This window comes from Podarcis raffonei, chromosome 11, assembly GCF_027172205.1.
Source record: "Podarcis raffonei isolate rPodRaf1 chromosome 11, rPodRaf1.pri, whole genome shotgun sequence".
NCBI classification, from domain to species: domain Eukaryota; kingdom Metazoa; phylum Chordata; class Lepidosauria; order Squamata; family Lacertidae; genus Podarcis; species Podarcis raffonei.
In genome coordinates, this window is record NC_070612.1 from 53,737,829 (window position 1) to 53,754,080 (window position 16,252).

Here is a 16,252-nt window from a genome sequence, read left to right on the forward strand (position 1 = left end):
CTACAGGAACGGGATTGGATTGCCTTGCTCTCAGAAAACTTTGCAATCTTGCTTAACAGAAGAACACCGAGTGCAGAAAAGCAAAACGATAACTTCAGTTTCGTCACACTCCTTTCGTTTCCCATGAAGGTTAGACAACATTTGAGGTTTTCTTTGACGTGCTACAAAAACAACATAAATGAAATGGAAGCTGCTGAGCTCATACATAGAGAAGAAGTGTTCAGGCAAGTGTATTGTCACCAAGAATTTTGTAACTTGAGTGTTTTAATTTAAGCTCATGGCTCTTCCTTCCTTCCTTCCTTCCTTCACCTTATGTCTGAGAATCTGTGGACCTCTGTGAGTTCAATTGATATGGCTCACACCTCACTGGCATAAATGCACGTCTTCTGAACATATTCAGTCAGGAGATGCTCTAACTTTGAAATGGGGAGGAGTGCTACTGTAAAAGAGCACATTCCTCGCATTAATAATAATAATAATAATAATAATAATAATAATAATAATAATAAATTTCATTTATACCCTGCCCTCCCAGACAGAGCCAGGCTCAGGGCAGCTAACACCAGTAAAATTACAGTAAAAACATAATGGGGGGGGGGAACCAATTTAAAATACAGGTTGAAATGTAATTTAAAATGCAGCCTCATTTTAAAAGTAGCCCATAGATCAAAACCATAAGGGAAGGGAAACATAAGGGTCAGACTAAGTCCAAACCAAAGGCCAGGCAGAACAGCTCTGTCTTGCAGGCCCTGCGGAAAGATGTCAAGTCCCGCAGGGCCCTAGTTTCTTGTGACAGAGCGTTCCACTAAGTCGGGGCCAGTACTGAAAAGGCTCTGGCCCTAGTTGAAAAGAAGATCCAAAGTTCAATTTTTGGCATGGGTGTAGCCAGGATTTTTGTTGGGGGGGCAGGCCTTTTGTTAGGGGAGGGCAGAACCTCAGCTTGTATTTTTATTGATTTCGGGGGCATCTGCGCCTCCCTCCCCCCCTTGGCTATGCTCATAATTCTTGGCATTCTCTAATCAAAAGGATCAGGTAGCAGGCAGGTTAACATTTATCTAAACAAATATTGTGTACTAAATGGAAGCATGGACTGGGCTTTGAATCTGCTCTACCTATAAGTAAGTCTGTGACTTAAAAAGAGCACTTCTGTATATCTTCACCTATGGAGCTTCCAGACCAACTGTTTAATGAGCATACATGGTTTGCAAAACAAACAAACAAAAAACAACTTGCAAGAAGGTTATACGACGTTGCCAGCTAGTGGTTGTTATCCCATACTTATGCCAGAGCAATTTGACAGTATGTTTCTAACTGGCCCTTTTTGTGGTTAGAAAAGTGATGGGGTAATTGTGTTAGGAAGTGCAAAATAGCAGCCAAATTTTGTGCAAATAAACAACCCTTTGACATGAGAAACAGCCTGTGCAAGTGCCCTTTGATGCTTGCTTGCACCAGGCTTTTGAGCCTCTGTTAATTTCGTACTTTATTTCTGGGCCAGAGATCCTCACAAATCACCCTAGAACTGAAGTCAAAGCCATACAATAAAACCGCATTATTAAGAGGATACCAGCGGCCGCAGATTACCTTAACCAAATGCAGATTGGAGGGGGGAGGGGTCTTCTAAAAGAAAGATGAGAAAAGCTTGTCTGAGGACTCTGGAGAAGCACCGTCACTCAGAGTAGATAAATAAACAAAGTGGGTGATGTGGGGAGAAAGCATCTTTCTGTGAATTTTCACGCTGTAAAGTCATGGAATTCGAATCAGTGATAAGAAACATAAAGTCTACCCATCTCGATAACAAACACACACTGGAGGCCACCCCCCTCCAGTAGGTTTCCTTATAGAGTACTGAAACATCTGTCTCTGTAGCCCAATATGGCCTTCTCTGATTGGCAGTGGCTTTCCAGATTCTCAGGCTAGAATCTTTCCCATCAGTTGGTACCTGATCCCTTTAAGCAGAGAGGCCAGAGATGGAAGCAATAAATTGTGTGCTTGCTCTCTGGGCTCATTGTTTCAGTGCCCGCCAGCACATAATGGCTGATGTCATTAAATGGGCAGGCAAGCTGGAAATCCTTTTTCTCATGCCTATTGGGGGAGATATATATACACACACACATTTAAAACCAGCCCTAGGAATGTTTCGCTGAATATTTATTGCCAATTATTTCCAAAACACAGTCAAGGTCATGTCTCGTTGCACCTCGTAAATTGGGCACATTCTAGCAAGACTCCTTAAGAACATCTGGTGTTTCCACAAACTTTGTCAGTGCAGTTCTGGATAGTGGCATTTATTTATTTTATTTTCAGCCCTTACACATTGGTATTTGCTCTTTCTGTGAACTTCTCGTCACGATGAATGGATATGCTAAAATATTTAAAGCCAAACTAGATGTGCAGGCAGCTGCTACGAATATCCCACCCACTAAACAGTTACAGTGGTACCTCGGGTTACAAACACCTCGGGTTACAAACACTTTGGGTTACAGACTCTTCTAACCCGGAAGTAGTACCTCGGGTTAAGAACTTTACCTCAGGATCAGAATAGAAATCACGTGGCAGTGGTGGCAGCAGGAGGCTCCATTAGCTAAAGTGGTACCTGAGGTTAAGAACGGTTTCAGGTTAAGAACGGACCTCTGGAATGAATTAACTTTGTAACTAGAGGTACCACCGTACAAGGGTTTGCAGAACCTGATTCTCACTATGAAAGCATTGTGGTGGTTATTGCCCCACATAGCTGGGTGTTACGGACTGGCTGAATACAGAGGAATAGTGGGAGGCAGTAGCTGGGGAACTCCCAAGGGAAGAAGTCTCAGAGTCTGGGGTGTGGTGGTGGGATAACGCTACCTGGTCAGAGGGGGAAGAGGGAGAAGATTGGAAGGTGGCGGTACCAGAAGCTGAATGCGTTGCAGAGTCTAATGATCAGGGAGAGTCTGTGGCAGAGAGAAGTCCAGAATCAGAGGCAGAAACAGGAGAGGAAGGAGGTCAAGAGGCAGAGATGAGCCAGGCTGGTGAAGAAGCCAGGGTGTCTCCCCCTCCTACTGCAACAAGGTCCCATCCCCGCTGGTCTCCTTAGGACCAAAAGAGGCATGAAGAGAGAGGAGCAGAGACAGGCACGTCACCCTAGTCTCAGATTGCTTGGGAATGAGATTTAGGCAGCTGTGAGAAGGTGGGGACATTCAGCCTTCACAATTGCCTCATAGAGGCAAAACCTGCCATGAAGAGTTGCTGGCACTCCTGAGCTGACATGTTTCTTCCTCTTCTTCTTCTTCTTCTTCTTCTTCTTCTTCTTCTTCTTCTTCTTCGCTTTTCAAAAATATTTATTGGTGCAAATGAGAATCTGAGCTTCTGGAAAAACCACTTGTTCTTGCCTGGCTTGTATCTCTCCTCAAATTTCACTTTGGCCTCCCGCCGGGCTTTACGTTTCAGCGCAGGGTCCCTAAAGACATCCTTGTTGACAACGGTCTTGTCAAGGGGAATATCAACGGAGTACCTGGTAGGCATCAAGTGGTTGTAATTGTAGACCTTCACAAAGGACTTGATCTTGGAACACTTGGCAATCTTCTTCTTGTCCATGCTTGCTGTCACTTTGCGTGGGTAGCGATCGATGCTGGCCACCAGAGTGTGGCTGTAGGGGCAGTCAGAGGTGCCATCATCAATATTCTTAACAATAACAGCTTTGTGTCCGGAGTAATGCCCAGCGAGGACAAGGACGACTTTCCCTGGTTTCATAAACTTGCCCATCTTGGAACTGCGGCAGCGATGGCACCCACACCGGAAGAGGCACCATGTTTCTTCTAATAAAGAATTAACTTCACTTACTCCAGTGATTTATTCCTGACACCTACTCCTGACACTAGGACTTCTAAGGGGGGAAATAGTTGATACCTCCTTCCTACCCCTTTCCCCATCCTTCGAGCACTGGACCAGCCTACAGCTCTGGAGGTGGAATTGAGGGAATGATACTCTTAGTGCTGCTATGAAACATTGTCGATGGTTTGAATAGGAAATAGGTGAATTTAAACTCAAGTGAAGCTAGCTGTGTTCTCCAGAGGTTTTGGACTGCAACTCCCATCAGCCCTAGCTAGTGGGTGAAAGCTGCCTTAGAATATATATCTGTTTGAGCCCATGCTTCTCTTAGGTTACATTCTTCATGATGAACTTGAAGGTAATGCCCTAGAGAATATAATATTGTATTTTATTTTTTTAAAGGGTACCTGTCCTTCCTTCACTGGAAGGACAGATCCTGAAGCTGAGGCTCCAATACTTTGGCCACCTCATGAGAAGAGAAGACTCCCTGGAAAAGACCCTGATGCTGGGAAAGATGGAGGGCACAAGGAGAAGGGGACGACGGACGACGAGATGGTGGGACAGTGTTCTTGAAGCTACCAACGTGAGTCTGACCAAATTGCAGGAGGCCATGGAAGACAGGAGTGCCTGGCGTGCTCTGGTCCATGGAGTCACGAAGAGTCGGACATGACTGAACGACTAAACAAGAACAATAACATTTATTTAAAAGGAAAGAAAAAAAAGGAGGGGGAAAAATCCCATTAAACTTCTCCTTCCCATAAAAGGCTGGCATAACAGGTGATGGGCTGTAGAAACATTAAATAAGTGGCAACCTCGTTCTATGCAATTAATACATTAAGAAGGTTGGTTTAGGACAAGATTTTGTGATTTTGCCTCTCTCAAGAATCAGGAGTCCTCGTGGGAAGCATTTTACTGTAGAGGAAAGTGTCAGAGCACTGGCTTGTTTAAGTTTATGGGGTGCATTTTTATGGCATAAAGGTATATGACCTTTGCCCTTAACTCCAGGCCTTCCCAACATAATTCATCTCTATCAATAACAGATGTTTCATCATTTTGACCATCCACTATAGAAACAGCTGACATGCTTCAGTGGATAGGATACTGGTGTTTTCATGTTGTTGCACGGAGTCCCCTTTACATGAGGAACAAACACCTGGTGAGACGCTTGGTCCATTCTCCTTTTCTGGTTATTTTACCTACGAGGACAGCTCTGCTTATTGCAACCAAAAAGGGGCAGCATCCCTTTGAAGTTGGTGAAGGAGACCAGCCAAGATCCAGGATGGAGTTTCAGACACACATCTGTTTGCATTTCAGTACCGCAGCAGTCAACAGGGACATTGCTCAGATGTGAAGTAAGAAAACACATCACGAATTCCTCTGAATCCTCTGGGGAATTCCTTTTCTTTTGTTGAACTGAAAGCAGACATGTGGTTCCTCGGAATTCTGAGGACAGCTGTTTTGAGTGAGTGCTCTGGTAGGGAGTAATTTTAGTAATAAGACTCCCAACAGGCCAGGTTCAATTCCTTTCCTCCACCCCCTCCACCCCTTGTGCAATTTTTCCCTTGTGCAAGCTCTGCCTCATTTTAAACCCCATGCATTGGTTCTCACACAGATGGGAACCGAATTCATCATAGGGATCTTAAATCCATGAGCTAGATTTAGGATGAATCATGCTGTTCCCAGAGTTTTCAATGATTCCCACCAAAGCCCAATGAAATCAAAGTTTCAGCCACCATAAAGACCTGGATGGCAGGATACATCACTTTACTGAAGCTTCCATACCCTCCAACATTTCTCCGATGAAAATAGGGACTGCCCATTCCATAATGATAATTTTACTATTTATACCCCACACATCTGACTGGGTTGCCCAAGCCACTCTGGGCAGCTTCCAACATATATAAAAACACAATAAAACATTAAATATATTTTTTTAAAAAAAACCCGTCCCTATACAAGATTGCCTTCAGGGGTCGGATAACTCCATACCCTCCAACATTCCTCCAATGAAAATAGGGACATCCTAGGGGAAAGTGGGGCATTCCAGGATCAAATCAGAAACCCAAATGGCTTCTGTAAATCAGGGATGTCCCTGGAAAATAAGGACACTTGGAGGGTCTGAGCTTCTCCCCTCTCCCCCAAACTACTCTGAATTTACTTAAATGATCAACACATGGAACCAGGGCAGGATCCAATCCAGGTCTGAGTGGCTCCACAAATGCCTGGAGGTGAGGGAGAGGAGAAATAGGTATTTTTTCATTAAAATCCTAATTCACACTTATTGAACCAATATGCAAATTGAAACACAGTGATCCTTTGAAATTGTCACTTCTCTGAATTCTGCAATGCAGTTCTCCACTCCAATTAAACAACATGGACAAAAATGCATATATTAGGGGGGAAGTGTACATAAAATGCATAAGTTAGTGAACGTGACATAAAAATGCATTATATTATGGAAAATTGCACATGGTTATGTTTACCTCAGAAACCGATGGGATGATGGAAGGGCTGGGAACATGCTAATTTTATCACCCTTTGATTCAGGTTCCTATTACCAAGTTGGCTATTCAGACTTTGTGAAATCTACAGCCTTGTCATGAGGCCTTGACCTTAAGGAATGCAAATGGCGCTGTGGTCTAAACCACCGAACCTCTTGGGCTTGCCAATTGGAAGGCCAGCAGTTCAAATCCCAGCGGAAGAGTGAGCTCCCGTTGCTCTGTCCCAGCTCCTGCCAACCTAGCAGTTCGAAAGCACACCAGTGCAAGTAGATAAATAGGTACCACTGCAGTGGGAAGGTAAACAGCGTTTCCATGCGCTCTGGTTTCCGTCACGGTGTCCCCTTGCGACAGGAGCGGTTTAGTCATGCTGCCACATGACCTGGAAAGCTGCCTGTGGACAAATGCCGACTCCCTCGGCCTGAAAGTGAAATAAGAGCCACACCACACCCCATAGTCACCTTTGACTGGACTTAACCATCCAGGGGTCCTTGACCTTGACCTTAACAAATCCTACACTTCTGTTCATGACTTGGATAGAACTTCCATCATTGTCAAAGGGAGCTACACCTGCTTACTAAAGCCAATGACATAATGACAGCTGCTGGAGCAGATCAGATTTTTTTAATTGCAATTTTAATTTTTCACTTTTTACAGCACATCACAGCATCATACAAGCATGAAATCAATTTTCCCACCCTAAGCAAGAAGATGACATTTAGGCAATGCCTCAGAAATGACATCCAAATAAAATAATAACTTCCTGACTCAGACAAGCCCGTGCAAAGAAGACAATGTATGTGGTAACCAAAAGGTTTTACACTGTAAGGGGAGTTTTCTGTTTTCCGTTTTATCCATGTACCTCATAAAGCAATACCGATCAGTTGTGAAAGAGTCTTCATGCCTCAAACTTTTATTTTATTAGTCAAATTTTATGTAAGTGTTGTTTGCCATACTTTATAGCACCAATTTGACAAAGAAACACCCTCCAAGTTCTTCCAATATCTTGTTATTAAGAGTCTGGCCACTAGTAAAAGATAACATATTATGGGTTTAAACCCTGTGTTTGCGTTATGTCCTGTAAAAAAAAAACTGAACAGCACCAGCTGGGGACATTCAGAGGAGTATTGTCTAGTAATCACTTTTATTTCAACAAATTACTTCCCAGAACTGAGCCACTTTCCGACATCTCCACCACATATGTTGATTCAAGCCTAGCATTCCACAGCCTGTCTAGGAGTTTGATGTACAGGAGAAGATAATATGGACTAAATCTGGATCAGATTTTGTACCTGACACCCAAATATATGTTCATATCACTAACTGATATAGCTAAAAAAAGCAACAATGCTCAAGTCAGTGGATTCATATGTGCTATTGCAACAACAAAATACAGGGGTGTGTGGGTGTTCAGAAATAAATAAATAATGTTTTCAATATTGTATACAGTTGGTACCTCAGGTTACATACGCTTCAGGTTACATACACTTCAGACTCCGCCAACCCAGAAATAGTGTTTCAGGTTAAGAACTTTGCTTCAGGATGAGAACAGAAATCGGGCTCCAGCGGCGCAGCAGCAGCAGGAGGCCCCATTAGCTAAAATGGTGCTTCAGGTTAAGAATAGTTTCAGATTAAGTACGGAGCTCTGGAACGAATTAAGTACTTAACCTGAGGTACCACTGTATTCTCATCTTGTGTTGAAAAGCTCTCTGAAAGCTGGGATTTCTAATGACAAAAGAGATGTTATCAAAGCAGGAGCAGGCACACTATCCCATCATCTGAATTTCCCAGAGGCATCTATCTATCTATCTATCTATCTATCTATCTATCTATCATCTCCATTTGCGTCATGAGTGTGTGCTTCAAGTTCTTTAAGTCCCTGGCAATCCCCTTTTCTGCCTGTATGTTCAGTGCATACACTGAGAAAGGTTTCCCTCAAGGCTCAGCTGTTGCTGCAGCCTGAAGGATGGCAAAAAACAGGCAGCCCAGCTCAGAGAAATAAAACTTTCCCTGCAAAGAAATTATACTCTAGCATAAAACCAGGACTCCCAATTCTAGAAGAGCTGGGCATACACCAAATGAAATTTCTCCCAACCTTACCATGCATATAATTACTGCTGTGGCAATATGTGCAATGGGCCAACATATTTTATGGCTTGTTTTCTTCAAATACACGCGGGGAATACCATAATCATAACCCTGCCTGTTGCAGAAGCGCATATTGCCTGTGACACATGGGCGTGGTTTGGGACAAGGTGGCCTTGCCAAAGCTGAAATGTTTGTTTTTGTTTTTCTGAGAAGCTTAGCTAGCTGAGAGCCTGGTTCTATGCCCATTTAAGTCCATTGGAACATGGGAAAGCCAGCTGTGCTGGAAGATGAGGCAATCTGAGTCTCTTCCCACTGCTGGGTAGAAGCGAAAGCCGCAAAAATCCAAGTCTGGGGGTGAGGATGCATTGGAGAGAGAGGGCTAGAGAGGGAGCCAAAATGGCAGGACAGCTGATTGCATCAGAGAACATGTAAGAGTTGGGCTCTACTTGGATTCTTGGCAGGGTGTGGTAGAGTTTCACCTGTAAAGGACCTGCTTGGCTGGTTTGTTGCCTTCGATTGCTGCTGTAGTTCATTAGCCCAATTCCTACACCATATACCTGTAGAAGGAACGAACATAAGAAGGTAAGAGGTGCCCTGTCAGATCAGACCAATGGCCTATCTAGTCTAGCACCCTCTTTCTCTAGTACCCAACCAGATACCTTTGAGAAACCCAGATGTAGGACAGGAAGGCAATAGCCCTCTTCCACTGTTATTCCCCACTGACCAGTGGCGTAACGTGGATTGTTGGTGCCTGGGGCGCATGCACACACTCTCTCTCCTCCTTCTCCTGTCCCCTTTCCTTTTTCTCTCTCCTCCTTCTCCTTCTCCTTCTCCTCTCACCTTTCCTTTTGCATTGGCTCCAGGGTTTTCCTGGCCCAGGAGCACCCCTGGGCAGTTGGCCGGGTGCCTGGGTGCTCTCGCTCCTGGATCAATTTGGGTCACGGGGGGCAGTGGCTCCCCCAGTTGACACACCTGGAGTCTCCAGTTCCCCTTCGGTAGTGGCAGCGGCAGCCTCAGCCTAGTAGCTTCAGGAGCTTCTCGCTGCCATGGCGCCTGCCAGTTTGCCTCGCCGGAAGTCCCCATATGATGTTTCTTGAGCCGTTGAACCAACCACACAACATTCATTCCCTGCTAATAAATATACAACACTTAAAATATAAATCCAGGGACATTAAATGAAATCCGGGGACATTCTGGGGATGGATTTTGTCCCGAGGACTGTCCCTGGGAAGCAGGGATGTGTAGTTACCATATGTTAATGTCTGCATTGTACAGTCATACCTCGAGTTGTGTTTGCTTTACGTTACAATTTTTCATGTTATGAATGTGGCAAACCCGGAAGTGTTTACTTCCGGGTTCACCACTTCGCTCCTGCGCACGGGCAGAAGCGGTGCTCTACTTACAGACTTTTTGGGGTGCGAACGGCACCCCGGAATGGATCGTGTCCATAAGTAGACGTACCACTGTACTTGAACTTTCCCACAACATTAAAGTCCTTTTTAGAAATATGGTGGAATATATGACCCTCATTTCTGTGTTATTTGCTTCCAGGAAGAAAAAAAAAACTATTTGAAAACAACACAGAAATGAATGCTGAGATTGCCCTCTGGAAGAGGCTTCTATGTTGTGTGAAAGCTCAACTATTAACAGTGAAAGCTCAAATTAACAGTTAGGGAAATGGAATAAACTGCCATGTGAATCTCACCTACATTAATGGTCATCACCACATCTCGTGGAAGTGAATTTCAAAGTTTTAATATGTGCTTCACCTGTGCAAAGGAAGGTTTCCTCTTCTCTGTCTCGAATCTCCCACACTTCAGCTTCATGACATCACCCATTCCAGTTTTATCAGAGATGGAGAAAAATTTCAGCACATCCAGGTGGACGGCCATTCCTACATCCTATGACAATGAATTCAATAGTTCAACACTGCCTCTCATTCCAGCACTGTTGAGAAATTATTGGTAGATTGCACCCTTCAGCTAAATATCCAAACACATTTTTATAACCTAAGCACTGGGAGGGGAGAGGGGTTACTATATTTAATAAGCCTGTGCCTTTATCCCAGGAAAGATCCTGACTTACTTTATCCCAGTTGGAATGAGGTAATCTTGCCTTTAGGCTACAAGCTTGTTAATGAAAAGCAGATGGGGTGGACGGAAATTTAACCACAGAAAGAAATTGCCTTTAAACAAAATAATTTTTTAGGAACAGAGAACCCATTTGTATGTTCAGACAAGCTACTTAGCAAGGCTACAGACATAGAGATAGAGGCGAACAGGGGAAAAAACTTAGGCCTGTTTTGATCTGCCTGAGAAAAATCTAGAATCATGCTGGGACTTGCATTGATACCCTGACAGAAAATGATACCGCTCTGAACTGACCTGGTGCCAGGGGTTGTGGTTCATGATGTGCCAGCTAAGCAGTTCTGGAAATTCACAGTTCATCCATTACTGGTCTACTATGAATCAGCTTCATCGTAACTTTCTCATTTGGTTTCATCAGGCTCTCTCTTCCTGGATGTCTTTCACACAGTAGCTCCCAAAATCCAGGAGGCAGGAGATAGCTGAGCTCTTAATGAAACCCACAAGTCTCATCTCTGACTCCTCCACAGTTATAACAGAAACATGTTGTTCCCCAGTCTTCTAAAAATTGTAGCTATGGATGATCATCACCAAAGGAAATGGAAACAGATCCCCTATGCCGCCCACCTGTAATTCAAGCATTGACTGAACATGTGTAGATCGTGATTTGCAGCAGGAGTAAACAGAGCTGTGGTATATAGAAAAATGGAAAGGACTCCTGGATGGTTAAGTCCAGTCAAAGGCGACTATGGGGTTGTGGTGCTCCTTTCACTTCAGGCCAAGGGAGCCAGCGTTTATCTGCAGACAGCTTTCTGCGTCATGTGGCCACTTCTGGCATAATGGGACACTGTGATGGAAACTAGACTGCACGCCGTTTACCTTCCCACCATAGCGCTACCTATTTATCTAGTTGCCCTGGTGTGCTTTTGAACTGCTAGGTTGGCAGGAGCTGGGACAGAGCAACAGGAGCTCACCATTTGTGGGGATTCAAACCACTAACTTTCTGATTGGCAAGCCCAAGAGGGCTTTAGACCACAGCGCCACCCGCATCCCAAATAAACAAGCACACAGTCACTGATAGGTCCACCCGCCATTGTGAGGCTCAAAGCAATGAAGATGATGCCTCCCCAGCTGTTGCCATTGGCTGTGGGTTTCTTGTGATGTCACAAAAGCACTTGGCAACTGAGTGGATATAAGGGCAGGCCAAGGGGAAAGCCCTTTTCTGTTTCCAGCAGGACACACCTGGCAATGGATGTGACATTCAGCACTGCCCATGTTTCTTCCACTTGGAGGAGGCAAAGTGGTGAATGGAAGGAGGCAATCCTCTGGCAGTGGGATGCTAGGGAGTGAAAATAAGGCAAATTTGCTTGCTTGAAGTTTGCTTGCTTCCATGGTTGGAAGCTGGTGGATGTCTCATGATGGAGCTAACAGTAGCTTCTGGCACAATGGGACACTGTGATAGAGGCCAAAGTGCATGGAAATGCCATTTACCTTCCTGCCACAGCAGTACCTAATTATCTACTTGCACTGGTGTGCTTTCGAGCTGCTAGGTAGGCAGAAGCTGGGACATAGCAACAGGAGCTCACCCCATTGTGCGGATTTGAACTGCCAACCTTCCGATCAGCAAGCCCAAGAGACTCAGTGGTTGACACCACAGTGCCACCCGTTCCCCTACAAAGTTGTGGACCAGACTGCCATCCCCAGCCAAACACAGAAAGACATGTTGGAAAGATTGAAGCAGTAGGACTGAGCAGTAGGATTAAGGTTGGAAGCCCATGGCCACCACCAGAGTCCTCTTAAACAGTAGCTGTGGGGCTATGACAGCAAATAGGGGTGGTGGTTCTCCCTTGGTACACCTAGAACTCAAGTATTGTCTTCCTCTTGGTGACTTCTTGCCACTTATACCATGAAGGTGCTATTTTGTGCAGACCAACAGCAGGGACAGAAGAACTCTGGGTGGGGTGAATTTTTAACACTCCACTGTAAGCATGGACTTTTCCAGATAATTAATTAATTAATTAATTAATTAATTAATTAATTAATTAATTCTTATATTCCACCCATCTGACTGGGTTACACCAGCCACTCTGGACGGTTTCCAACAAAATACAGCTTCACAGTTTCATCCTAAAACATCTTCTCTTCAGTTTGCTCCATGAAGTGTAATCGAAGGGTAAAAAATTTGCAAGATCTCTCACCTCTCAGCTTAAAACAGGAGTGCCCAAACTTTTTTCAAAGAGGGCCAGATTTGATGAAGTGAACATGCATGAGGGCTGACCAAAGGTGTTAAGCTTTTTTTTTAGGATTGAAGTTGTTGAGCTTTTTTTTTAAGGATTTTACATCAAAGTTGTTAACCTTTGTTGTTGTTAACCCAGAGAAGGAACCGCCTGGACATGCCTGGCTTAAAATCTCTCCTTCCCAATGCTGCATTTCAGCAGGAAAGATGGTGCCCATGGCCATATTGACCTGTGGACGCGGGTGGTGCTGTGGGTTAAACCACAGGGCCTAGGACTTGCCGATCAGAAGGTCAGCGGTTCGAATCCCCGCGACGGGTTGAGCTCCCATTGCTCGGTCCCTGCTCCTGCCAACCTAGCAGTTCAAAAGCACATCAAAGTGCAAGTAGATAAATAGATACCGCTCCGGCGGGAAGGTAAACAACATTTCCGTGCGCTACTCTGGTTCGCCACATGCTGGCCACATGACCCGGAAGCTGTATGCCACTCCCTCAGCCAATAAAGCAAGATGAGCACTGCAACCCCAGAGTCGGCCACGACTGGACCTAATGGTCAGGGGTCCCTTTACCTGCTCAGTCTACTGTCCAGGTGTTGCAGTAGGGCAACTTCAAGGTCCCTGCTCTCAGTTCTTGTGGTTCTTTAGCTTGAAACTGAACTTGGATTGAGCAACCTTTCAATACCATTGTCCTCTGTAAAATAGGACACATGATCATCTTATTTTGAGAGCATCTGAAGAATTCTTAAATCCATTGTGGGAACTTAGTCTGTCACATTCCACACACACACCAAAATGATATCGGCTTCTTTTTTTCTTGCGGAGCACAGGTTTCTTACTGGGCAGTTTTTGGTTGTTTTTTAAATAATAATATTTTATTAAGTTTAACAATAAGGAAAGACATCACCAAACAAAGGACAATAAAAGCACAAAACCAAGATTTCACAATACATAAAATACCTAAAATACAAACATTTAACCTAGAAAAGAAAAAAGAGAAAAGAAAAAAAGAAGAAAAAAACACCAGTCAACACACAAAAGTAAAATAAGAAAAAACACAAGTCACTCTTTTCTAATTATTCAACATTGATTAACTTATTTTCCTGACTTCCTCACGTCTCCCTTTTTTGTATCCCTTTTTGACAGTTGGTTCAGCAAATTCATATCCTACCACTTTGTCCTTAAGTATCCTACCTCCCAAATTTATAATTTCAAAGTTTCACTCTCGTCACTAAAACCCCTTCATTTCATTTCAATGTCATCAGCATTCATACATTTTACACTGCTTCTGTAAATAAATTTTAAATTTCCTCCAATCTTCTTCCACCAACTCTTCTCCCTGGTCTCAGATTCTACCAGTCATCTCAGCCATTTCCATATAGTCGATTACTAGCATCTGCCATTCTTCCAAGGTGGGTAATTCTTGTGTCTTCCAATGCTTTGCAATGAGTATTCTTGCTGCTGCTGTAGCGTACATAAAAAAAGTTCTATCCTTCTTTGGCACCAATTGGCCAACTATGCCCAGGAGAAAGGCCTCTGGTTTCTTCACAAAAGTGTATTTGAATATCTTTTTCAATTCATTATAAACCATCTCCCAGAAAGCCTTGATCCTCGGGCACGTCCACCAAAGGTGAAAGAATGTGCCTTCAATTTCTTTACATTTCCAACATTTATTATCGGGCAAATGGTAAATTTTTGCAAGCTTGACTGGGGTCATGTACCACCTGTACGTCATTTTCATAATATTCTCTCTTAAGGCATTACATGCCGTAAATTTAATCCCAGTGGTCCACAACTGCTCCCAGTCAGCAAACATAATATTGTGTCCTATATCTTGTGCCCATTTAATCATGGCAGATTTTACCGTTTCTTCCTCAGTACTCCATTTCAACAGCAAATTATACATTCTTGATAATATCTTAGCATTGGGTTCTAGCAATTCTGTTTCCAACTTTGATTTTTCCACCTGGAAACCAATTTTTCTGTCTTGATTATAAACCTCTCTTATTTGAAAATAATGTAACCAGTCTTGCACCCTTACTGGGCAGTTTGAAGGAACAGTAAAAAAGGGTAATTGCCATCAAAGCTGGAAGTTTGTCAAATGGAAATGTCGTAAAAAACAGGCCAGACTGCGGCCGCCTGGCCTTTAAAAGTGCTCCTGTTGCTTGATGGAGGAAGACAAACAATTGTCCTTCTCCTTTTTGCACAAAGAAAGGTTCCACTGTGTTTCCCTTCCCCATTAAAGGTTTTTCACACCACAGGGCAAGCAGGGGCACTACTAGTGAAATAAGGGCTCTTTGTGCTCCTCTTCACTTTTATGAATTTGATCCTCTACTGTAAAAGTCTAGAAGAGTTTCCCTGCTGGCTTTCACTAGACTGTGATTTCTGTTTCTTAAAAATGCCTCCACAGAGTGGATTTTATTGTGATCAGTTATACGGACGTTGTTCCCCTTTATAGGTGATATAAAAGAGCAGATCAATATATCTAAAGCAGGGAAAAATTCATTCTTGGAAAGCTGCAGGTTGGTGTATTTGGATCATTTCCATAGCTATTTTTGAAGCTAAATAAATAGATTTGGGGCTGGCGTGTAAGTGGGAGTGATATTGTGCTAACACTTCATTAGCAGAGATGCTGTCTCTCTCCAGTGCCTTTTATCTGAGGAATAATCTCACAATAATCTGCTATCAAAGGAAAGGAAATTTCCACAGCCCACTACAGATAACCTTTTTGAAAAAAGAAAACGAAGAAAAGTTGCATCATCACTATTATTATTATTATTATTATTATTATTATTATTATTATTATTATTTTAAGCCCATTTGGTTTGTATTATTTTAAGAAAGAAAAACAATGGGTTGGTATTTATGAAAGGGACATCCTTGATTTTCCAGGGACATCCCCAATTTAGAGAAGTTGTCCCAGTTTTTTATTTGATCCTGGAATCTCCCACTTTCCCTTAGGATGTCCCTATTTTCAGTGGAGGAATGTTAGAGGGTATGGAGTTATCCAAAACCCGAGCCGCCTGAAGGCAATCCGGTATACAAAAGGGTTTTTTAAATGTTTTATTACATTTTTATATATGTTGGAAGCTGCCCAGTATGGCTGGGTCAACCCAGTAATATGCGTGAGGTATAAGTAGTAAAATTATCATTATGGAATGGGACGTCCCTATTTTCAACGGAGAAATGTTGGAGGGTTTGATAACTGCTTATGTGCTTTTAGCGATATCTGTATTTGTTTTAAATTTTGTGAGCTGCCTTAACTCCCATTTCTGGGGGAAAGGCAGGATATAAATATAATATAATAAAATAAAATACCAATGAAACACTATTAGAAAAAAAGCAACAATTAAACTTGTGGGTGCATTTACAGTGGTACCTCAGGTTAAGAACTTAAAGAGGTACCACTTTAGCTAATGGGGCCTCCTGCTGCCTCCGTGCAATTTCTGTTCTCATCCTGAAGCAAAGTTCTTAATCCAAGATACTATTTCTGGGTTAGCAGAGTCTGTAACCTGAAGTGTCTGTAACCCGAGGTACCACTGTACAATG

The 16,252-nt window shown here is 43.3% G+C and overlaps 1 protein-coding gene across 1 annotated transcript; it reads right to left on the minus strand.

The window, feature by feature from the left end:
• Positions 1-3,032: 3,032 nt before the first annotated feature.
• On the minus strand, positions 3,033-3,776 carry LOC128423702 (60S ribosomal protein L27-like). Its single transcript, XM_053409139.1, has 2 exons — positions 3,302-3,776; positions 3,033-3,153 (listed from the first exon to the last, which is right to left on the minus strand). Exons 1-2 carry the CDS (start codon positions 3,736-3,738, stop codon positions 3,033-3,035), a joined length of 558 nt encoding a protein of 185 aa, XP_053265114.1. The 5' UTR covers positions 3,739-3,776.
• Positions 3,777-16,252: the final 12,476 nt, after the last annotated feature.

What these genes read in the sequence shown, in the direction of transcription:
- LOC128423702 (XM_053409139.1), bottom strand. Translation starts at nt 3,738, where the DNA reads ATGGGCAAGTTTATGAAACCAGGGAAAGTCGTCCTTGTCCTCGCTGGG. An exon ending in CCAATAAATATTTTTGAAAA is followed by an intron (nt 3,154 to 3,301) that starts GCGAAGAAGAAG and finishes ACCTTCTCACAG; the next exon opens with CTGCCTAAATCTCATTCCCA.